This window comes from Argiope bruennichi, chromosome 2 (genome assembly GCF_947563725.1).
Source record: "Argiope bruennichi chromosome 2, qqArgBrue1.1, whole genome shotgun sequence".
Lineage (NCBI taxonomy): Eukaryota > Metazoa > Arthropoda > Arachnida > Araneae > Araneidae > Argiope > Argiope bruennichi.
The window spans coordinates 8548978-8569449 of NC_079152.1; the positions used below are offsets into that span (position 1 = coordinate 8548978).

At 30.0% G+C, this 20472-nt stretch overlaps 1 protein-coding gene across 1 annotated transcript; it reads left to right on the forward strand.

Annotated features, from left to right (window-relative positions):
• Positions 1-12136, forward strand: LOC129961668 (uncharacterized). The gene is made up of 5 exons (XM_056075196.1): positions 1-158; positions 3249-3356; positions 6894-7028; positions 10161-10278; positions 11871-12136. The coding sequence occupies exons 1-5, from the start codon at positions 128-130 to the stop codon at positions 12073-12075; spliced, it is 597 nt and encodes a 198-aa protein (XP_055931171.1). The 5' UTR covers positions 1-127; the 3' UTR covers positions 12076-12136.
• The last annotated feature ends 8336 nt before the right edge of the window (positions 12137-20472 follow it).

The window sequence follows — 20472 nt, forward strand, 5'->3', positions numbered from 1 at the left end:
ATATAAAGAAAATTATCTTTTTGTTCTTAAAAAGTGCGATAAGTTTTAAGCTAAATTACTTATTTAAATCGATAATTTCCTCTTCGTGGCACTTTCTAAAATTATTCGAAATACTACTTTCGCAACAATGCAGTTCTTGACTTTGTTTGCTGTAGGAGGTAATTGCTTGGTTATTTATTTATTTATTAGCCATCTTTAGCGACCAGTTGGTTCAATGGGATTGATGGTAGCTATTTAATTCATTATTTTGCATAGTTTATTTTTAATGGCTTTTAATGGCTGCCAACAAAGTATTTTTAATCTTCAAATTTTGTTAGACATATAATTCGTACTATTTTAGAAGCCTTCCATTTCTCTGTCTATTGCGCTATGTGTTTCCTTAATTTTCTGTCTATCTTTATTATAGTAATTATATCAAAGAATTGAAATTATCAGCAGAGTTTAAAATGGAAACACTTCAGAAATTTTTCATTATTGTACGATTTTGTTGAACCTTAATTGTAAATATAGAAATATTTAAAATATTTTATTAAAAACTTGCTTTACACTAAAACCTACTCAACATAGAAAAATAAGACGAATTATCATATCTTAATCATCAAAAATGTGGGGGAAATTCTAGAGGATATATTTATAGAAAAAACGAAAATAACTTGATATTTCTTTGAACAATGAAATATTTTCAGTTAAATACAATTAAAATATTTTTAAAACTATTTCAATCAATTAGTTCGCCAGGAGAATTGTTTGTTTAATTTTGATTAAATTTCTTAAAATTTATTTGAATAAATATTTGATGAAATGAAGAACAAATTGTAAAATAAATTGTGAAAATTCAGGCAAACCATCTATGTGTGTATTAAAAACCTTTTTTTTTTTAATTTTAGTTCGGGAAAAAAAATTAATTACTATTAATATGAAAGAAAAATGTGTACGTGTTGTCCATATACAATCCATATGTTTGGGTCCGCAGCTATTAAATTTTATACATACATACTTTGGAAGCTGATAATACGTATCTCGGAGTGATTATTTTGAAACTTTAGCTCATTAAAACCTGAGTAAAATGTGTGTGTTTTCCTTCGATAAAATCTTAGAAATATTATAGCACAAATATAAATTTACATCATCTTAAAATTCTAAAAATTATCTTTGTAATGATCACAATTCAGTATACATTAAATTCTAAATCTCCCTGGATTTGGAAAAATTTCAAAAAAAATTCTTAATATTCAACTATAGATTATATTGTAGTCTTGAAATCCAAATCATTTTCATTGTTCCATTAAATATTTAATCACGGTATTTTCATCCAGTGTGAAAAGTTATAGAAGAAGGATCCGATTTAATATCTATGCAGTGTATATAACAAATAAAAAGAATGAAATTAAAGTACGACGAAAGCGAAACGATAGACAAATTAGTCATTTATGTTTTTAAGCATGATAATGTTATGGGATTTCAATTTAAGAGCGTTGTATATGGAAAATAAGCAAAGTAGATGTTAGTTTATTAGATTAAATAAACGATTTGACTAACAAGACTTAATTGTGTATCACACCTTGACGCTATAAACTTTTCTGGGGGTAATCATGAGTGTTAGATTATACATAGAGATTTAATTAAAAGTAAACACAAACCAAAATGGGTAATCAACCAACTGGTCCTCAGATGTAGATACTTTGAACGAATAAATCGCAATCAATGCAATGATATTTTCAGGGGCTATTTTGGAAAAAAAAAAACCAACATTTTTAATCAATTAAAACGAAAAATTAAAAAAAAAAATCACTACAATATGTTTATTTCCATCATCCAAAAGTAAACTTGGAACACATTTAGTAGCTCTAGAACGGTCTGACCTGTAGATGCCAAAATATGCACACACGCACCCATTTTTCTTTTCCACTAGAAAAAAAAAAAGACAAAATTCGTTTTGTATCCTTAACTGCGAATTGGTATTTCGTAGTCTTATATATAGCAAATATGGATTGTCATTGATTGCAGTTGACCCTATTTACTGTAAATTAATTCTTTCGGGTGGAATTACATTGACTCCTGGAATGGAAAGCTGATCGAAGTGAGGTAACTAGCTTCTTATTTGTTGAATATTGAAAGTAAGACAGTGCTACCTGCGGCACAAAGTGAAACTAGCCATGACAGATTAGGACTTGGAGCTAGGAGAAAGATTGTTCAAGCTGAAGTGAAAAATGAGGAGTGGACTGGACCAATCGAGATACTACAAGAACATGTTAGGTCAAATGCGAAGCAGTTTAGTATGTGAGACCTCGAACGTTATATTCCGCTGCTTCTGTGCAAAGGCGCTAAAACAACGGCGGGATTCAGGATTTGGCGAAATGGTTTTGGCCAATGAAGAAGCTTGAGTGACCTGGTGTGGCTTTAGAGCAGCACAATTTATTCCCTGATTGAAGGGAGGGCATGTGTATAATCTGAAATAAAGAGGATTTTGTTCAGCATATGGGGAAGTGGCGAGAAGTTTCATGAGAAAGTTGGACTTGTGATTGATTGTTTGAGTTTTGACAAAGGAAAATAAAAATGTTGATGGTTTAAGGTGGAGGAAATAATAAGGGCTTTAAGTTACATTTCAAAGAAGGATTATTTTTTATCTGTCTGAATTTGGACTGAGATTGTTAATCTGAATTTTCTATAATTGTTACTTTATTTATTCAGTTCATATTTCGAAAAATCTTTTGATAAGGGGACGTTTAATGCGAGTCAAATGTTTTCTCTTCTTATGAATCACCTTGCTTAACCAGTTAAAGGGCCATTTTTTTTCTAGTAATGGTATATTAAAATAATTTCAGAATTGAGAAAAACTTAAAAAAAGAATTCATTTAGTTTATTCAATAAATATAATTTGATTCATTCATTCATTTTGTTAATTAATAATTATACAACAAATAAAAATGCATCATTTTGTGTGAGGTAAGAAATTGGAATATCTAGTTTTCTGCTTTAATAAAAAATTTGTCAGAATGTATGCCAACAGCCGTAACTGCGTACAAAGATTGATGTATTTGGTAGAAAGTAGACTTCCCATACCCATAGAAAGGGTTAAGTTTGAAATATAAGAATAATATTTTTGCAACAGTCAATGATATTGAAGTTCACTGTCTATTGTAAGGGGGGAAAGTAACATTTTATTGATTTTTCCTTACTTCTTTCTATGCATTAAATTTATTTATTATACCTTTCCTATTTGCTAAAACTGGTATTTCTTATTGAAGTTTTGATTGCTTCGGCCTATGCTGATGCTGAATGCTTTGAAAGAAAGTCAAATGAGTGCAAGGCACGGTCTCTGAGCGAAGCTGCGGCTGAATTTGAATTGGACTTCTGTAAGTATAAATTTCGCATCATTTTATGAGAGCTCCCAATATCTTAAATTTTCTATTTTTTCCATTAGAAAAAAACTTTTAAAGATTCCACTTAGAAAATAAAATTGAATTATTTTATTAAGCAAGTGAAATAGCTTGAAATTCCTGTATTTCTCGGTTAAAAAAATTCAGTATTTTTGAACTTGTTGGCAGCATAACCAAAATATTGATTTACGGTTTTACCTGAGTATGATTTATATAGTTTTCAAACATGATTATTTTCAAATAGAATTTGCAATTAAAAAAATGGTGTGAAATATTCATTTAAAAAAATTCGCGTTATTTTTTTTTTTTTTGCAAACTTTCACAAAAAATTTAATTTTAATCTCTTAAATTGAAAGACCTGCATAAATAAGAGTGAAACGCATAAATTCTCTGAAAACGACAAGAATGCGAGCTACTATCAATATTTTCATCGTTTTGTTCGCAATTATTATGAAGAAAGTTTTAGAGTGGGTTTAAGGGCAATTTCTAAATAGTTTATTTTTTTAAATTACAAATTATGTTTTCACACATAAAAAACATTATTTCGTCATTATTATTGAAATTCGTATTGAATGAAAATAACAAAGATTGTTTAAATCATCCCCTATGACCCCTAATTATAACTCGCAATATTTAGCAAAGGTTTTCATAATTAAAAAATTATCATTAACTAAAGGGAAAAACTATGTTTTGGTTATTTTTATAAATTATCTATACTTTTTCATGAATTTAGGAATAATTTTATATAACTGACATTATTATTTTAATCATAAATAATCTTGTAGATGATAAGATGATTTTATCTACTTAAATATTTTATATAAAATTATTTTAAATTCAAATATTTTATATATTTAATTTTTTTTTAAATTATTTATTTACTTGCACAATGGCATGCTGTAGCTTACATTAAATATACTGTTATAGAAATATGATACAGCACTAAGTAACTGTTAATTGTTTGATAATAATAGCAATAATTTTAACCTGCATTATATCATAATAATATTAAAATTTTCATTGATAGAAGCGTATGAATTAATGGATCCTCAAACAATCGAACATCTATTTGAAGCATAAAGCAGGCTGTAGTAAATATTTCCGGATATTTAATTTAACAGTTAATATCTTTCAATAAAATTCTTAAAAATATTTTCATACAAGCCAAGGTCGGTTATATTAGATAATAAATTACAAAAATTAAAAATATAGCTGAATTCTCATTGCATGACGTCAGTATATTAAAATGTCAAACAACGATGCTCGAATGAAAGCATTTTTGTTTAAGAGAAAATCATTCCTTATCGAGTCATTTCAATTACGTCACACTTATGAACGCAATTGCAAGTCATATAAATAATTATCCTTTATTGTGCTATGACGTCACGCCTTTTAGTTGAATTTCGCTTTGACGTCATGTACTTTTATTTCCATATAATATGCAGAATGGTTTAAAAAATGTAATGACTGAAAAGAAATGGACTTCATTTTCTTTGCACGGACCTCATATGAGAGGGATAATTGAACTAGTTACTTTTTAATTAAATCTAAAAAAATATGTTATTTCTTTAAAGGAGAGTGAAATGTATTGTGACGTACTCTATGATTAATACATATATAGATTTAAAATAATTCTATAAATCAATAAGTTCTTAAATGCAAAACAAAATAATTTTTCCTTTTCCGTTCATACCACTGCTCATCCAATTATTGTTTCATATGTAGGCGCCAGAGACTTACAAGAGCCATCAAAGGGCCTTCAATGTATACTACCTACATTTTCTAGAAAAAAAATTTCAAAAAAGTAATATCAGGCGCTTTTAACTTTAAATCGCAACATCTCATAAATCTGAAAAATTATTCATTGCAAGAAATTTTTTATCTTACTATTTGAGAATTAAATAAACTAATATTTGAAATATTTATTTGGATTCTTTTAAGATCAATCGTTCCTCTGCTTGTTTTAAATATTCTATCAATATATAAAATTTACGATTTGGACAAATAAGCATGCAGAATATTCAAATAGATTAATTGCATTTTCAAACAGTTGGAATTTTGCGAACATATATAATTGAAGGAGTTTGTAAAAGAGAAAAATAGAATTCTTTGCATAATTTTCAATCAATGTCCTAAGTGTGTTCTCCAGCTGCATATTCCTCATAACGTTGTAATACTTTCAAATTTCAGAAATTAGCTATTTAGTAATTGAATAATTGTAACCATATTTTAATTCTCTATGAGAGGCGCGATCTGTAAGACAATTTGAGAAAAAAAAGTATTACAAAATTTGGAATCTATATGTATTTAAAATAATTAATAATCTTCAATATGTATTTCATACGACATCTTAGATGTTTCCATTATCCATTTTTACTAAAAATCTGAAAAACACGACTTCTGTTGAGGGAAACCATTTTAGAGTCTCCCACTCGCAATAAATTTCACCAATTATTATTTCATATACAAAATCATACCACTTAGATTCAAAATAAATAATTGATTGCAAGTCATCCCCCCTATGTTTGAAAGAAATTAAAAATAAACTTTTACAGTTTCAACAGTTTGAGCCACTCTACAAGCATAGTCAGAATGGTATAGTCTAAGCTTGGTGAGCAGAATCTTTTCTTAAAATGATGAATATGTGTTTAGGTTTGCACGAGTGTTTATATGTTTATTATAGCTCTACAGCTCTATAGCTGATCAATCTCTCTATCAATCCAATCTAAGAAGGATTTATAAATAATTTTTAAAAAATAAAATTTCTTTACTCACGTTTTTATGAGGGTACAAAAAATTAGAAAAAATCTCTTAAAAATTCATCGTTAGTATACTATACGATTAAAATTCCATTTTACATGGATTATTCTATCAATACTCTATTCTTTTATGCCTATTATTTACATCCATATCGTTATTATTTTGAATTTTTCTATTCAAAATTTACGAATGTTTAAAGATTTAAAATTTTCCGCACACATATGGGTACTCTTTATTTTTAATATAACAGTCTTATAAATATGCATATGTAATGGTATCTCTTAATTTAATTTATATATTAATTAGTTTTTATTTTTTAATCTTCAATTTGCCGTAATTATTTTATTTTTAAAAAAAATCATATTTCCTGATCCAAATCTCCCTTTTTCATTTAATTATTTACCTACACGGGCTCTAAAAATTGCCGATTCTATAATTATCAAGCTGCAAGAGAAGAGATAAAAGTCCCTATTGGCATCGGTATTCTCTCAAAGATATTCAAGATTTCTTTTCTTAAATAGACACGAGTCAAATAAATCTCAATAAGAATTTCTCAGCAAACGCTTTGAAGACGAAAACTTCTGGGACTTTTGTTCGTGTGTCGCAGTGCGAACAGACATGTTCCATAGTTATTTCCCGTTATCAATTATGTCTTCCCGTGGAAAAATGAATTGAAGTTAAATTCCCAATTCCTCTTTTTCTTGTTCATTCATCTGAAAAGTTATGTTACATGTATAAATTATATTTTTTAAGGTGACTATCATAAGAAATTGTTCAGATGTCTCGCCGATGCAGCTGCAGATTGCAATATGAAATTCCAAAAGTCAGCTGAGAAGGTGGCCGAGACCGTGGAGAATCTTTGCACAAAGGGAACTCCTCTGGCTAGAGGTAAGATGCATGTTATACACTGATATGAATATAAGTAAATGCTTTCAAATACCACCATCTCAGTCCTTACATTTCATTTGAGAAATTATCCGGGAAACGAAGGAACTTTTGCATGACGTTATAATTTAATCCATCACAAAGGCATTGTTCGATCTTCAGATTATATTTGAATGCTGAAATCATTCGTTAAACAAAAATATATCTATATAAGCCCAAGGGAGTTCTTAAGTCTTTTTCTATGTCATTTGAATGTTATATCTGCTATACACTTTAATTGGGTGATCAACCCGATTTTTCCTCAGTAGCGGTCAATATAATTACCACACATCAAGTGAAATAATGAAAAAGGAATTAAAATATTTTACAGGTTTTTTTAGTGATAGAATCCTGATAGAGTCTAAAACTGGAATCATTGTCTTAGTGGCCTTTCTTTCCAGACCATTTGAATGTTAGGTGTGGACTAAAGATTGCGATTATATGCTTATATTGTCCTTTAAAAGCAATATAAAAGCATTGCAAAATCTTTACTCACTTTTTATGTCATTTTAAAATCGAATCATTAATTTATCTTGATCACCCATAAGGCAACTAATCACTGCCTTCCCACAGTTACAATGAGTTTAGTAATCACATAAGAAGTCTTAAAATAGGACAGAAGAGTAAAAGATTTTATAAATTGATTAGAATACGCAATAGATGAATTCCCATGGTGAGTGAAATCAGAATTCCTGGCTCAGAGACTTTCCTTTCTGTACAATTTAAAAACTAATTCTGTGATCCTGATTATGAAGGCTTGCTTACTTTGTCCTTTAAAAACAAGGTAAAAACGGTGGGAAATTCTATCTCTCTTTTTATATCATTTCAAAGTCGGCTCAGTGATTCATTTTGATCATCTATGAAGCAATCAATCCTTGTCTTCCCAGAGTTATAATTAACATAGTTAACACAAATAGAACAAAATCTTTAAAACAGAACAAAAAAGTGAATATAGTCCTTAAAATAGAAAAAAAATTACAGGTTTTATAAATAGATTAGAATGCACAAGAGGGGAATTCTCATCGAGAGTAAAATCGGAATTCCTGGCCTAGAGGTATTTCTTTCTATACAATTTAAAAGTTCTATGAATCCAGATTATGAAAGCTTGCTCTCACTGTCCTTTAAAAATAAGGTAAAAACAGTGAAAAATCCTTACTCTCTATCTATGTCATTTTAAGGTCGGGCGAGCGATTCACTTTGATCATTCATCAATCAATCAATTCTTGTCTTCCCACAGTTATAATTAAATTGGCTGTCATATATCGAGTATTCTAAAAACTCAATAGAGCGAAGGTTCCGTAAGTAGATTAGAACAAGTAAAATTTAATTCTTATCGGGTGTGCAAATGTATTGAAGATATTTGCATGAGGTATTGGAGACTAAGAGGCACAATGATAGTACCAACCCATACTCAAAGGAACCTATATAGTAGTACATACAGCATTTGTCTACCTCTAAGAAAGCTATTAAAGAAATTTAGACTGGAAATTAGACTAAGCGTTTAGAATTTAGAGCTGGTCCATCCAATCCACATAAATAGTTGTAGATATTCAAAGTCCAAAATAACTTCAGGAATGGCTCCTTTCTTTCATCATCTCATCTACTTTCTCATTTCTTCTCATCTGCGTTTTATTCCAATCAATTTTCCAAAAGAAAAGCCTCGGTCATTTCAATATGAATCCTTCATATTCAGTTAGGTTTCGGCCAGGAGTAAAGTCTGAGGCCAATCGAATAAGGGTGGTTTTGTAAAATTACACACCTGGTCCATTTTTTATTAATTGTATATGCGTCACAGTTCATGAGAAATCGGAAAGTGTTCATAAATTTTTCAATAACTTCTGCATTATTTTTAGGAAGTCAAATAATTAATAGCCATAACAAATATTATGGATGCTTAATAGCTATGAGATATATGAAAGTTTAAAAAATTCCTTAAAGAGATTATGAACATCTAGTCGATCGACAGATGTCCTTAATATTTTTTTACTTTCTTTATCCAGCAGTTCTGCGGCGTTTTCAAGGATTTGGAAGAAAATAATATATTTTTTTTCAGGTTTGATCTATTTGTATAAGGGCATTTGGGAAACATACGTGCAATATTGAAACTGATATTCTCAAATTCCTCGATGCAGAAAAAGAATTGTAAATTTGCCTTCGAAAATTGACTTTTTAGAATTAATTTATTATGAATTCAATAACTCAAATATGAATTTTAAAAAATTATCATAGTTAAATGAGTAGAAATAAAATCTATTCTATACCGTTATATTAAAATCATTTTTTTGTTCACCATTTATGAAATATCTTGGCAATCCATTATTTTCTTCACCAACTGTCTAACCAAGCAGACAGTACCAAAATTCGCATTGTGTTCATTTTTTTCTATGAAGGATAAGTATTTTTTATAAATATTTAATTCATAGAAAAGAAAATTTAGTCGATTATTAAAATTGAGGAAAAGAGCAAATCGGCACTTTTTTTTCCTCATCCATTTTTGAAGAACAGCCTGGTTATCACAAAGACCACTTTGCTCTTCAGGTTGCATCACTTACACAAACATGTATCATTGAATCTTATTAATCGTGTTGTTGTTGTTTCTTATGGCACTTGCCACGGACAAACCCGCTGTTCGAAGACAGCCGATTTAAGCCTGAGGGGGAGCGTCCCTTGTTTTTATAGTATCGCCAGCTGGGGCCAAGAGTACTACTTTGCTACTCACGCATCACTCATTCGATTGCACAACCCCTTTTTACAGGAGGGCACATTCACACATCTCACAGATAGAACAACGGAAGAACAACCATGCCCAAACCGGGACTCGAACCCGGGACGCCCAGATCACGGGGAAGACATGCTAGCCCTATGCCAGGACGCCGGCTTATTAATCGTTTCTTGCCTAGCACGATAAATTCAAGATAACTTTCTCTTTCTCAAGATTCAAGTTTCTCTGAATATCCACCACCTTGAGTGCCTACAAGAAATGGTACCAAACACTATTTGCACCACACTAAATGAAAGGTGTTTTTTTTTCGGTATCTTGTAATGTCCCAATATGTGTAAAATAAAATTTAAAATCTACATTTTTTTTCCCTCTAGAATTCAACCAGCACAAGAAATGCCTCGTGCAAGCTGTTTCCGAAACTAAATGCTTCACACCAATTGTTGAAAGCCTGATTACCGAAGATAAAGAAGAAAGCCGAAGAGATGCCTGCAAGTAAGACAGATAGTCAATGATTTTGTTAGTTGTTCTGTTAGTTCTGCAGTTGTTCCCCGACCCACCAGTGGGTTGAAAGTTAATTTCCGTTTATTGGAGCCGTGATAAGATCTTGAATGCATATGTATCCTTCAGTAATTTGCAAAACAAGATAAAAAATAAATCATTTCTAATACTAATTAGCATATTAGTCACACTTCTCGCCATATATATGTAACTCCTGCTTGGAATTTTAGCTCTAGATATTAGAGACATACATTTAGCCATGAGAGAAATAAGAAATTTCTTCAGAAGTTATCTTCTCTTAAATTCAGGAAAGAAATTTCAGAGACCGCCAAATTTAAGATGGGGCCCGCGGTGGCCTGGTGGTAAGATCCCGGCTGCGAAACTGGAGGACCTCAGGTTCGAGACCCGATTCCACCAAAGAACCGCCATGTAAGCAGGACTACATGCCCTTCAGCTGGCGACACCTGATCTGACATCCTGGGGAAGAGGATGCCAGATCAGGTGTCGTCCACGTCATCTGACAGCAGCTCAAATTACGAGATTCGTCCTAAAATAGTTATAACTAAGCTTAACTAAATTAAACTAAAGCCAATTTTAAGAGAAGAAAATTTGAATGGTTGAGCATGTATTATCCAATGATAAGATACATAGCAAGGATCTTTGGTCTTAAATAATTAACACTTCTTTGATTTAATATGTGATGTACATAGCATTGATGATGTTTTGAACACATAGGTCTCTTAACTGCTGCTTCAAGTAGAATTCAACATTTACAAAATAAAGATATAAGTTCAAAGTAGATAAAGATTTAAGTTCATAAGTAGGTGTGTTCGTGTGGGTATGTGTGTAAACATATTTCTTAACAATTGCGTAAATCGAAAAGAAGATAATTTTGAATGTTTAACTTAGCCTGATTCCCTCCCGGGAGGAATAATTTATGTATAAGAATAAGTAGTAAGATATACGCCAGTCTACATCATAACGCAAGAGCAAAAGAAAATTTTTTTTCTTAAGTGATATTATACTATGAGATTCTGATAGGGATTTCTTTGACACGCATCGATTTAGGTAATGAAATCTTAGGAATCCTTATAAGAATGTGCTAAGCACTAAGAATATTTATCGCTTCACTCGGAGTGTGAGAACGTGATGAATTTACAGTTTTACAGGGCGCGAGTAGGATTAATTAAATAAAAAAATGAATTGTACCAGGAAATAAGAGAACATTTTAGAATGAAATTAGTATGATTAAGATACAAATTTGGAAATTAATTAGGATTTAATTTAGATTAAATCCTTATAATTATATATGTTGTTGTTTCTTATGGCACTTGTCATAGAAAAGCCCGCGGACGAAGTCAGCGATTTTAAGCCGAGCGAGCGTCTCTTGTTTTCAGTGGCACCATCTAGGGCCAAGAGTACGTTGTACGTCTTAGCTACTTAGCTATATATATATATATATATATATATATATATATATATATATATATATATATATATATATATATATATATATATATATATATATATATATATATATATAAACATACACATTAAAATTGCTTATTGCTTGATTTTCTTTGCAGCCAGGTAGAAACCGTTGCCGAGTGCGTGGCCAAACAGGTGGCCCGTTCCTGCAGCAGACTGACCGAAACTTTCTTCCGCTACATCTCCCGCCCTCTGGTGGACTTGCACAAAGGCTACTGCGAAGAAGTAGTATTTGAGAATTCGAAGCGCTCTGTACAGGCTGCAATGCCAAACTTCTTCGAACTCTGGAGTTTGACATTTTAAAGCTTCTCTGTAATCATTGAAATTAAAATGAAATAAATTATTGATGATTTTACAGCTTTTATTGCGAAATTCATTTATTCGTTTCTTGTATATCAACTTCAAAAATATATAGTATTCATTCAATCTCTACAGATATCAATATTATTACAAATATTCGACATTGTTCCCTTGTGCAGTTAACCTCCTCATATTCAAAAAGAGATGTTTACAAATATTTCAATAGATGCTGAAGGGATTCAAAATCCTCATTCTTGGCGATAAATTTGGCGACTTAGCTACAGAAATGAATGTTTTAGAAACATGATTGTATTAATATTAATAGCAGAGAGTCAATAGCTGTGAATTTGTTTTACATATATGTTTAAATGTTGGATAACATACAAAACTTCTGAAGTCATAAGGACTATTTTTTGGGAGGAAAAACACAGAATTGTTATATGTTTTTATTTTTTACCTACTATACAACCTTTATCATTTTGATCATTTGTCTTCCTTCCATTTCATTTAAATAAATCGAAACATTTACTTATTTTAAATTTATATTGTTTATCTTGCCTGATTGAAAATTATTGTACCCCTGGAACGTGTTACGAACAGAAAGTTATATGAATTGAGTCTCAAGGGGATTTATTAAGTAATGATTTACGAGAATAGGAAAAAAAAAAGAAAAAAAAAAAAAAGGAACTCATTACATTTATCGAATTGTGTCCCAAAGAATTGCTGACATTTCCCCCCTCGGGTGCTATAGATTGCCTCTTCTTCGCAAAAAGTTATTTTTATAAAAAAAAAAAACCAACCATTGTCTTTTATTGAATGGTGGTATATATATATAAAGAATTGCAATGTATATAATTGTAATAATCCTGGAAACCAATGAACTAATCCGCAAATCCAAACTATCGATTCCATTTAGCCAATTTTTATTAAGCATGAGCTTTAGATATGTTATTGATCGCCCCTCCTCAGGAGTTCACATAAGATTAGTGAAAAGACTAAGAGGGTCAACACGACATTAGGACTGGGTTGCGCAAGGTTCGAATGTATTTGATTAACGGTAACGATTAAAAAAATTGCTTTTTTTACAATTTTAAATCTTGATTTCCAATTTACTAGAGTGTTAATATGATTTGTAAGAGATGCTTTGGTATTATATTATCTAATTGAAAGGACGAGAATAAATAACCAAATTAACAAAGAAGTCGAATAAAAAAGCATACGGATTAGCTAAATTATTTTACATTAAACCAAAGGGAGGGATCCCTCTGATACTTCCTCGAATATTCTTTAGTAAAAGTCCCCCACCCAACCCTACTTCCGCATAAAATTGTGGACCTTGGACAAAACCGTGAACGAAAGGAATGCTCATATATTCATTTTCAGAGCCTCGCTCGTGAAAATTGCTTGCTTCATAGCTTAGTAAAGAAAACCAGTATATATCCCAAGCAGCAAGAGAAGTCGCTAAACGATTGGCCAAGCATCGCAGCCATCTGATATACGCCGCCCGTATTTTGCCAATGTCACCTTTGCATTGGCGCGACATCGGATTTTGACCATATTTTTTTCTGTCGCCTCTGAAGATCGCTTTTTCATCGGGGCGAACTCCTACGGCGACTTAGTGAAAAAGACCGGCTCAAAGCAATCGGCCCATAGTCGCCTCGATGTCGGGAAATTTGCTTTTCCTAGGTGGCGCTATGCGAACATATTTTAGAAATTTCCCATGAATCACCTGGCGTGTATTGGATTCTGAAATTCAACCAGCAACGCATACTGTCACTTCAAGAAACTTGGTAAGTGTAAAGATTTTATTATTGTATATTTGTAAATAATATATTATTTATTCTAAATAGTGAATAAAAAAGATTATCTTTGTTGAAGCCGTTCGAACTCTTTGCTTACCTGAAACATGGAGTTGCACGTGATATTATTAGCGTTAGGCGTAAGCGACCATTATCATTTCTTTTCTTGTTTGTATTCTTTTCAAGTGATTTTATTTCCTATCTTTTTTTTTTGTGTGTGTCTGTTCTTAAATTATTGCAGATATTTTTCCATTTCATTTACAATGCCTTTCCTTTTGTTAACAACAATTTCTAATGAAAAAAGTTTTAAAAAAAAATATTAAATTGCGTTCTTATGTTTTGGTTTTGCAATAACATTTGTGTTTTTATTTTTATTTCGACATAAGGCTAAAAAAATAGATTAGCAGAATATATTTATTGTAAATTTCAAAAAAAAAAAAAAAAAATCTTTAAAACTTGCAATTATGTAGTTATATTTGAATACTCTTATGTGAATAGTTTATAATTATTTCACCTTTCATAAAATAGTAACATAAATTTTACACCCATTAGTTTATATTATTTTCCTCTATTGTCCTAAACATTATTATAATATTTGCCTATATAGTTCATTATCAGATTGAAAACATTATCAAGCTTATGAAGTTCTATATATCTATTTTACTCCTTAATTACATATCTCCAATTGTCAACAAATATTTTATTTGTACTTTTAAAAGAAGTGAAAGCTCAATCATTATTCTAATTAAGGAATATGTTTTTTAGGTTCATCAAATCTGCAAAAAGAAGAGTGAACTTGAAGAAAAGTTTATGTATAATTCTTTATATGTATTACCAGCAAAATATGAAATCCAGTATTCTATAGAATGGCCAAGCATTGTATATAATGCCTAAAACAAGCCAGTAATGTATGAAACAATTTGTATTTCATACATTTTCTAAGCATTCTATAGAATGCCAAATGACAACCTGGCAAAGTATGAAATACATCTCTCATTCAATGAAATAAAAATTTTGTGCAACCTTTGTTTCAAAACTGAAAATGCAATTAAAGATAAAATAAATTTTAAAATTGATCTATAAATATAAACAAAAAAAAATTTCTCACTATTTGTTTGGAAACTACTGTGCAAGTTTCTATTCCTGACTTCAAAAAAGAGCAAAATATTGGAAGTTATAATTAATGTGACGGAGTATGGTTTCTACCTACTTGGAACATCAGAAGGAAATTTAAAACAATTATATGTCCCAATTCACTTTATATCCTAAGAACTTGTTTAGAATTGAAGATATTCCAAATCACAAAATTTTTCTCTGGTCAATTGCAATTACTCAGAGCAGTGGAAGCAATCAAGGATTTATCAGATGTATGTGTTAAAGTGCCAAAATATGTAATGTCTTTTCGTGAAAAATGTAGTAAAACTTCAAAATGTTGCAATGTGATAGGCTTGAATAGACCAGTAGGTAAATTTTAATTTCTGATTTTTTTATCTGAAAACTTATTTGCCTTCATTAGAAAGGCATAAATTTTGTTTTGTACAAATTTTATTTTTCTATATAATTTGAATAAATTTTTTTAATGGCAACCTCATTATTTTTTCAGACTGACAATTCAAGTTATTTTAATTCTATTTAGCTTAGTTAATTTTCCTTTTCATTTACAATTTTTCTATGAAAGAAGTTTAATAAAGTATTAAATAACATTTTTATATTTTGGTATTGAAATAACATTTGTGTAATTATTTTTATTTTGACATGAGGCTAAAAAAAAGTTTAGCAGAATGTATTTATTTTAAACTTCAAAAAAAAAATTCTTTAAAACTTGAGATTATGCAGGCACTTTTGAGTTCTCTTATATGAATAGTTTCAAAGTATTTCGCATTTCATAAAACAGTAACATAAATTTTACTCCCATTAGTTTGAGTTTTTTTTTTCTTTATTATCCTAAACATTATTATAAAGTTTGCTTACACAGTCCAGTATCAGAACAAAAATATTATGCTTATGAAGTTCTATAAGACTTTTGCTTGTTAATTACTCATCTCCAATTGTCAACAAATGTTTTATTTGTACTTTTAAATGAAGCGAAATCTCAATTACTATTATAATTGTTTTCTAGGTTCAGCAAAACGGAAAAATGAAATGTATAAATAAATGTATAATTTTTTATATGTAGCTGAAGATTCAGTTATACATATATATAATATTTATATAAATGTGTGTGGATTTTTAGAAATTTCAAACTCTTCAAGTATTACATAATAAATAAAGTTTAAATAAATTTTTTATAAATTACTTTGTGTCAATATTATTTATTCTTCTAAATTATAAGTCATAGTTTCAGGATTTTGCTTGGGTGTATAAGTCATTACAGAAAATTCAGTAAAAAATTTCAAGTAAATTATTATTTCACTTTATATTTCTAAAATATTATTTAATGAAGGTCTTTGTAAATAAATTGTTTTGCATAGTTGTTTTTCTTTTCTCCTAAAAATAAAGAGGGGAAAATAATAATTAAAAAAATATTTGTCTAAAGAAATTTTGTATAATTGAAAGTAGTGTTTACATTTTTAGGTATGGAGTTTTTGTGAAATATTCAGAGTTAATCATAGATCAAATTTGGTTCTTGTGCCATGAAACAAAACCAAACTAATCATAGATTTTTAAAAAAATTAGAAATTTGAAGTAAATTGTTAATTTGTGCTTGTAAAATGTTATCAATTGGACATTAGCTAACACTAACATTTGTAATGAGGTATAAAATTTCTACACCATAAAGTAACTTTGTAAGTTAATAATAAATAAGATTTCGTATAAGTGAAAGAAGTGTTGTATTTTTGTGCATGGAATTTTTGTGAAACATATTTTTCAAATATTCAGAGTTAATCATAGATCAAATTTGGTTATTTTGCCACAAATTTAAACCTCGCTAAACATAAATTATGAAAATATTAGAAATTTGAAGTAAGTTATTAAATAAGAAGTAAGTTTGTGCTTGTAAATTGTTGTTTATTGAATATTAGCTAACACTAACTTTTATAATGAGGTTTAAAATTAATGCAATATGAAGTAACTCTGTAAATTAATAGTAAATAAAATTTCCTATAATGAAAAGAAGTGTTCCATGTTTGGGTATGGAATTTTTGTGAAATATTCAGTGTTAATCATTAATTCAATTTGGTTCTTGTGCTACAAAACCAAACAAATATAGATCAAGAAAATATTAGAAATTTGAAGTAAATTATTAATTTGTGCTTGTAAAATGTTGTATGTTGGACATCAACCGACACTAACATTTATAATGTGTAAAATTTCTACAATTTGAAGAAACTTTGAATGTTAATAGTAAATATAAGGAATTTTGTAGAATTGAAAGAAGTGCTGCATTTTTGTGTATGGAATTTTTGAGAAATATTCAGTGTTAATCAAAGATCAAATTTAATTCTTGTGCCATAAAACCAAACTAATCATAGATAATAAAAAAATATTAGAAATTTGAAGTAAATTATTATTTTGTGCTTGTAAAATGTTATCTATTGGACATTAGTTAACACTAAAATTTATAATGAGGTATAAAATTTCTTCATGAAGTAATTTTGTAAAATCAATAGTAAATAGAATCAGTAAAATTGAAAGAAGCGTTAAATTTTTGTATATGGAATTTTTATGAAACATATTTGTGAAATATTCGGGGTTTAACATTGATCAAATTTTGTTATTTTGCTACGAATCTAAACCTCACTAAACATAAATTATGAAAATATAAGAAATTTGAAGTAACTTATTAATTTGTGCTTGTAAAATATTTTCTATTGAAAAAACATATAATAGGAATTATTATAATTTAGTGTTTTAAACTATTTTCAACCAATGCATTAAATTTTAGGTGTTAAAATAGGAATTTGTGTTTTATTCATTATTCTTTAGGAATTATTTGTTTATGCATTAAAAAAATATTTTTTTAATAAGAATTATATATTTTTCTGTTTCTAATTTTTATAAAATAGCTTTTAAAAACAGATGATATAGGCAATATATATAATACATCTACTTTTAAATTTCTAATATCAGTTAAAATCATACTGATTAATTATATAATTGAAACTATGATTATGTTAACATTTCTTCCCATGCATTAAACAATGAAAATAAATAGGAAATATCAATGAATGAAATAAATCTTATATGTAGATAGATGTTCAAGGGATCAAAATTAAAATTATTTCAGATAATTTTAACATTTGTTTATTTTTTTTAAAGAGCAGTAAAAAAATGTCATTTAAACATTTTATAGGGTAAGATTGTGGTAAAATCTATGCTATAATAATAGTTAAAAAAAAGTTGGAAGAATTGTTAAAAATTCATGGAAAAGGTCATTCTATCGAAAACAAGTATTTTATGGAATTTTAAATTTATCAAAATAAATAACAAACACTATTATTAATAGGTAAAAAAGAAAAGTAAACTATTCAAAATATCTCGTATTTTCAGTCTTTTGACAAAATTTTGAAAGTATGATAGTTTTAAATATTATGACACTAGTTTCTAGAGTTTGAGAAAATTGAATTACCATTAAACTAATATTTCAATTTGACACCAGCAAGTGTTCAGAAATAAATTGCCTATTGATTGGCATTTGGTTGCCCATTGCTAAAATACATGGGGAAATGATTGGTATTGGGTCGCCCATTGCTAAAACACATGGGGAAATGATTGGTATTGGGTCGCCCATTGCTAAAACACATGGGGAAATGATTGGTATTGGGTCGCCGATTGTTAAAACACATGGGGAAATGATTGGTATTGGGTCGCCGATTGCTAAAACACATGGGGAAATGATTGGTATTGGGTCGCCGATTGTTAAAACACATGGGGAAATGATTGGTATTGGGTCGCCCATTGCTAAAACACATATGGGAAATGAATGGTATTGGGTCGCCGATTGCTAAAACACATGGGGAAATGATTGGTATTGGGTCGCCGATTGTTAAAACACATCGGGAAATGATTGGTATTGGGTCGCCCATTGATAAAACAGGTCGCGAAATGCTTGGTATAACGTCGCCCGTGATAATAACAAGTCGCCAAAGGATCGGCAAATTCGTCGAAAACAAGTCGGGGCGGCCATCGCGCGGCGAACCGCCGGGGGACATGACCAATGTCGGGGCGAGATCGGAGGCGATCTCGCCCCAATCTCGCTCGTTCCGTGGGGCGATGCTTGGCCAATGGTTGGCCAACGATCTTTTGCTGCTTGGGATGTATTATTAACCGTAGGACATTGGCGAACAATAGTTACAAAAGAGTCTAGTTGGCAATTAAGGCCTAGAATTCAATTAATACCAAAGCACCTGAAAATCTAATATAGATTGTGGATGTTTTTTGTCTGTCTAACGGGCCGCTGTGGCCTGATGGTAAGGTCTCGGGTACGTCGAGCTCTAGGTTCGAGACCGGTTCTGTCAAAGAAATGTCGTTTAAAAGTGTCTGGTTTCATATTAAATCCGTCGGGACGAATTATCCTTCTTCTGGTGTGGTGCTAAGTTTGGAGAGGGTATTGCCAGCTAAGGTGTCATCCTTGTCTTCTGACCGTGACTCAAAATTACGAGGTCCGTCTCGAAATAGCCTTACTGTAGCTTTAAAAGCAGAACGTTAATATAATTAAATTGAACTCACACAATTATAAACACTTCTGACTAATTGAAATTAAAGCAATACACAAGTACAATTGTCGTCATCTCACTGATATAAGGTATTCCATTTATAAGTTATTATATTTACATGCATTCGAATGAACAGATCGACAGACAGTCGACCGTTTGACAAATTTAGTTCAAAATTTGATAATTGTATCAGATGCTAAACCTGTGTACCAAATTTTTTCTATCTAGATGTTTGCGCTTAGTAATTATTGAATTCACTTGTACTCTAACAGCCAGCCAGACAGACGTCTTGTGGATATATTTCATTCAAAACTTTATAGAAATCTACAAATTTAATTGCAATTCCATATACCAAATTTCAGCCGTCTAGCTCAAAGCATTTTTGAGTTGCAAGTGTTGATAGACAGACAAACAGATAAAATGACAAAAATGCGTTTTTCAGACGTTATCTGAAATGCGAATATAAGTCAAAATCTCGAATTTGAATATTTTAACAATTGCTAAACTTCCTTTATACTTCGTATATAAAAAAGTTAAAAGGATTCAACTTTTTTTTATGTTAAATATTTTAACTAATAAAAATTCATTCGAAGATATAATATTTCTTTTCTTTTGAAAATCGTATGTGTTGAAATTCGCCTACATTGGATACAAATTATGAATTTATATAAGGAACATGCATATGGATAGACAGACATTCAGCTTTGCATGGAAGCTGTTAAACTATTTGTTATATCCATATTTTGTAAATCAATAGGGTGCCTTTGTGCGTGTTATTGGACACATTAAATCAGGTAAAAATCAATGGAAATGCATACATGCAAAAAAAAAACCACCCTATCGGCCTTGAAAACGATTCTTCGTGCATATCCCAGTAACGACGTCATCTCCATCACGAAGGCCTGCATCGATCACAAATATTATTTGTTGCATGGAGACGCGGG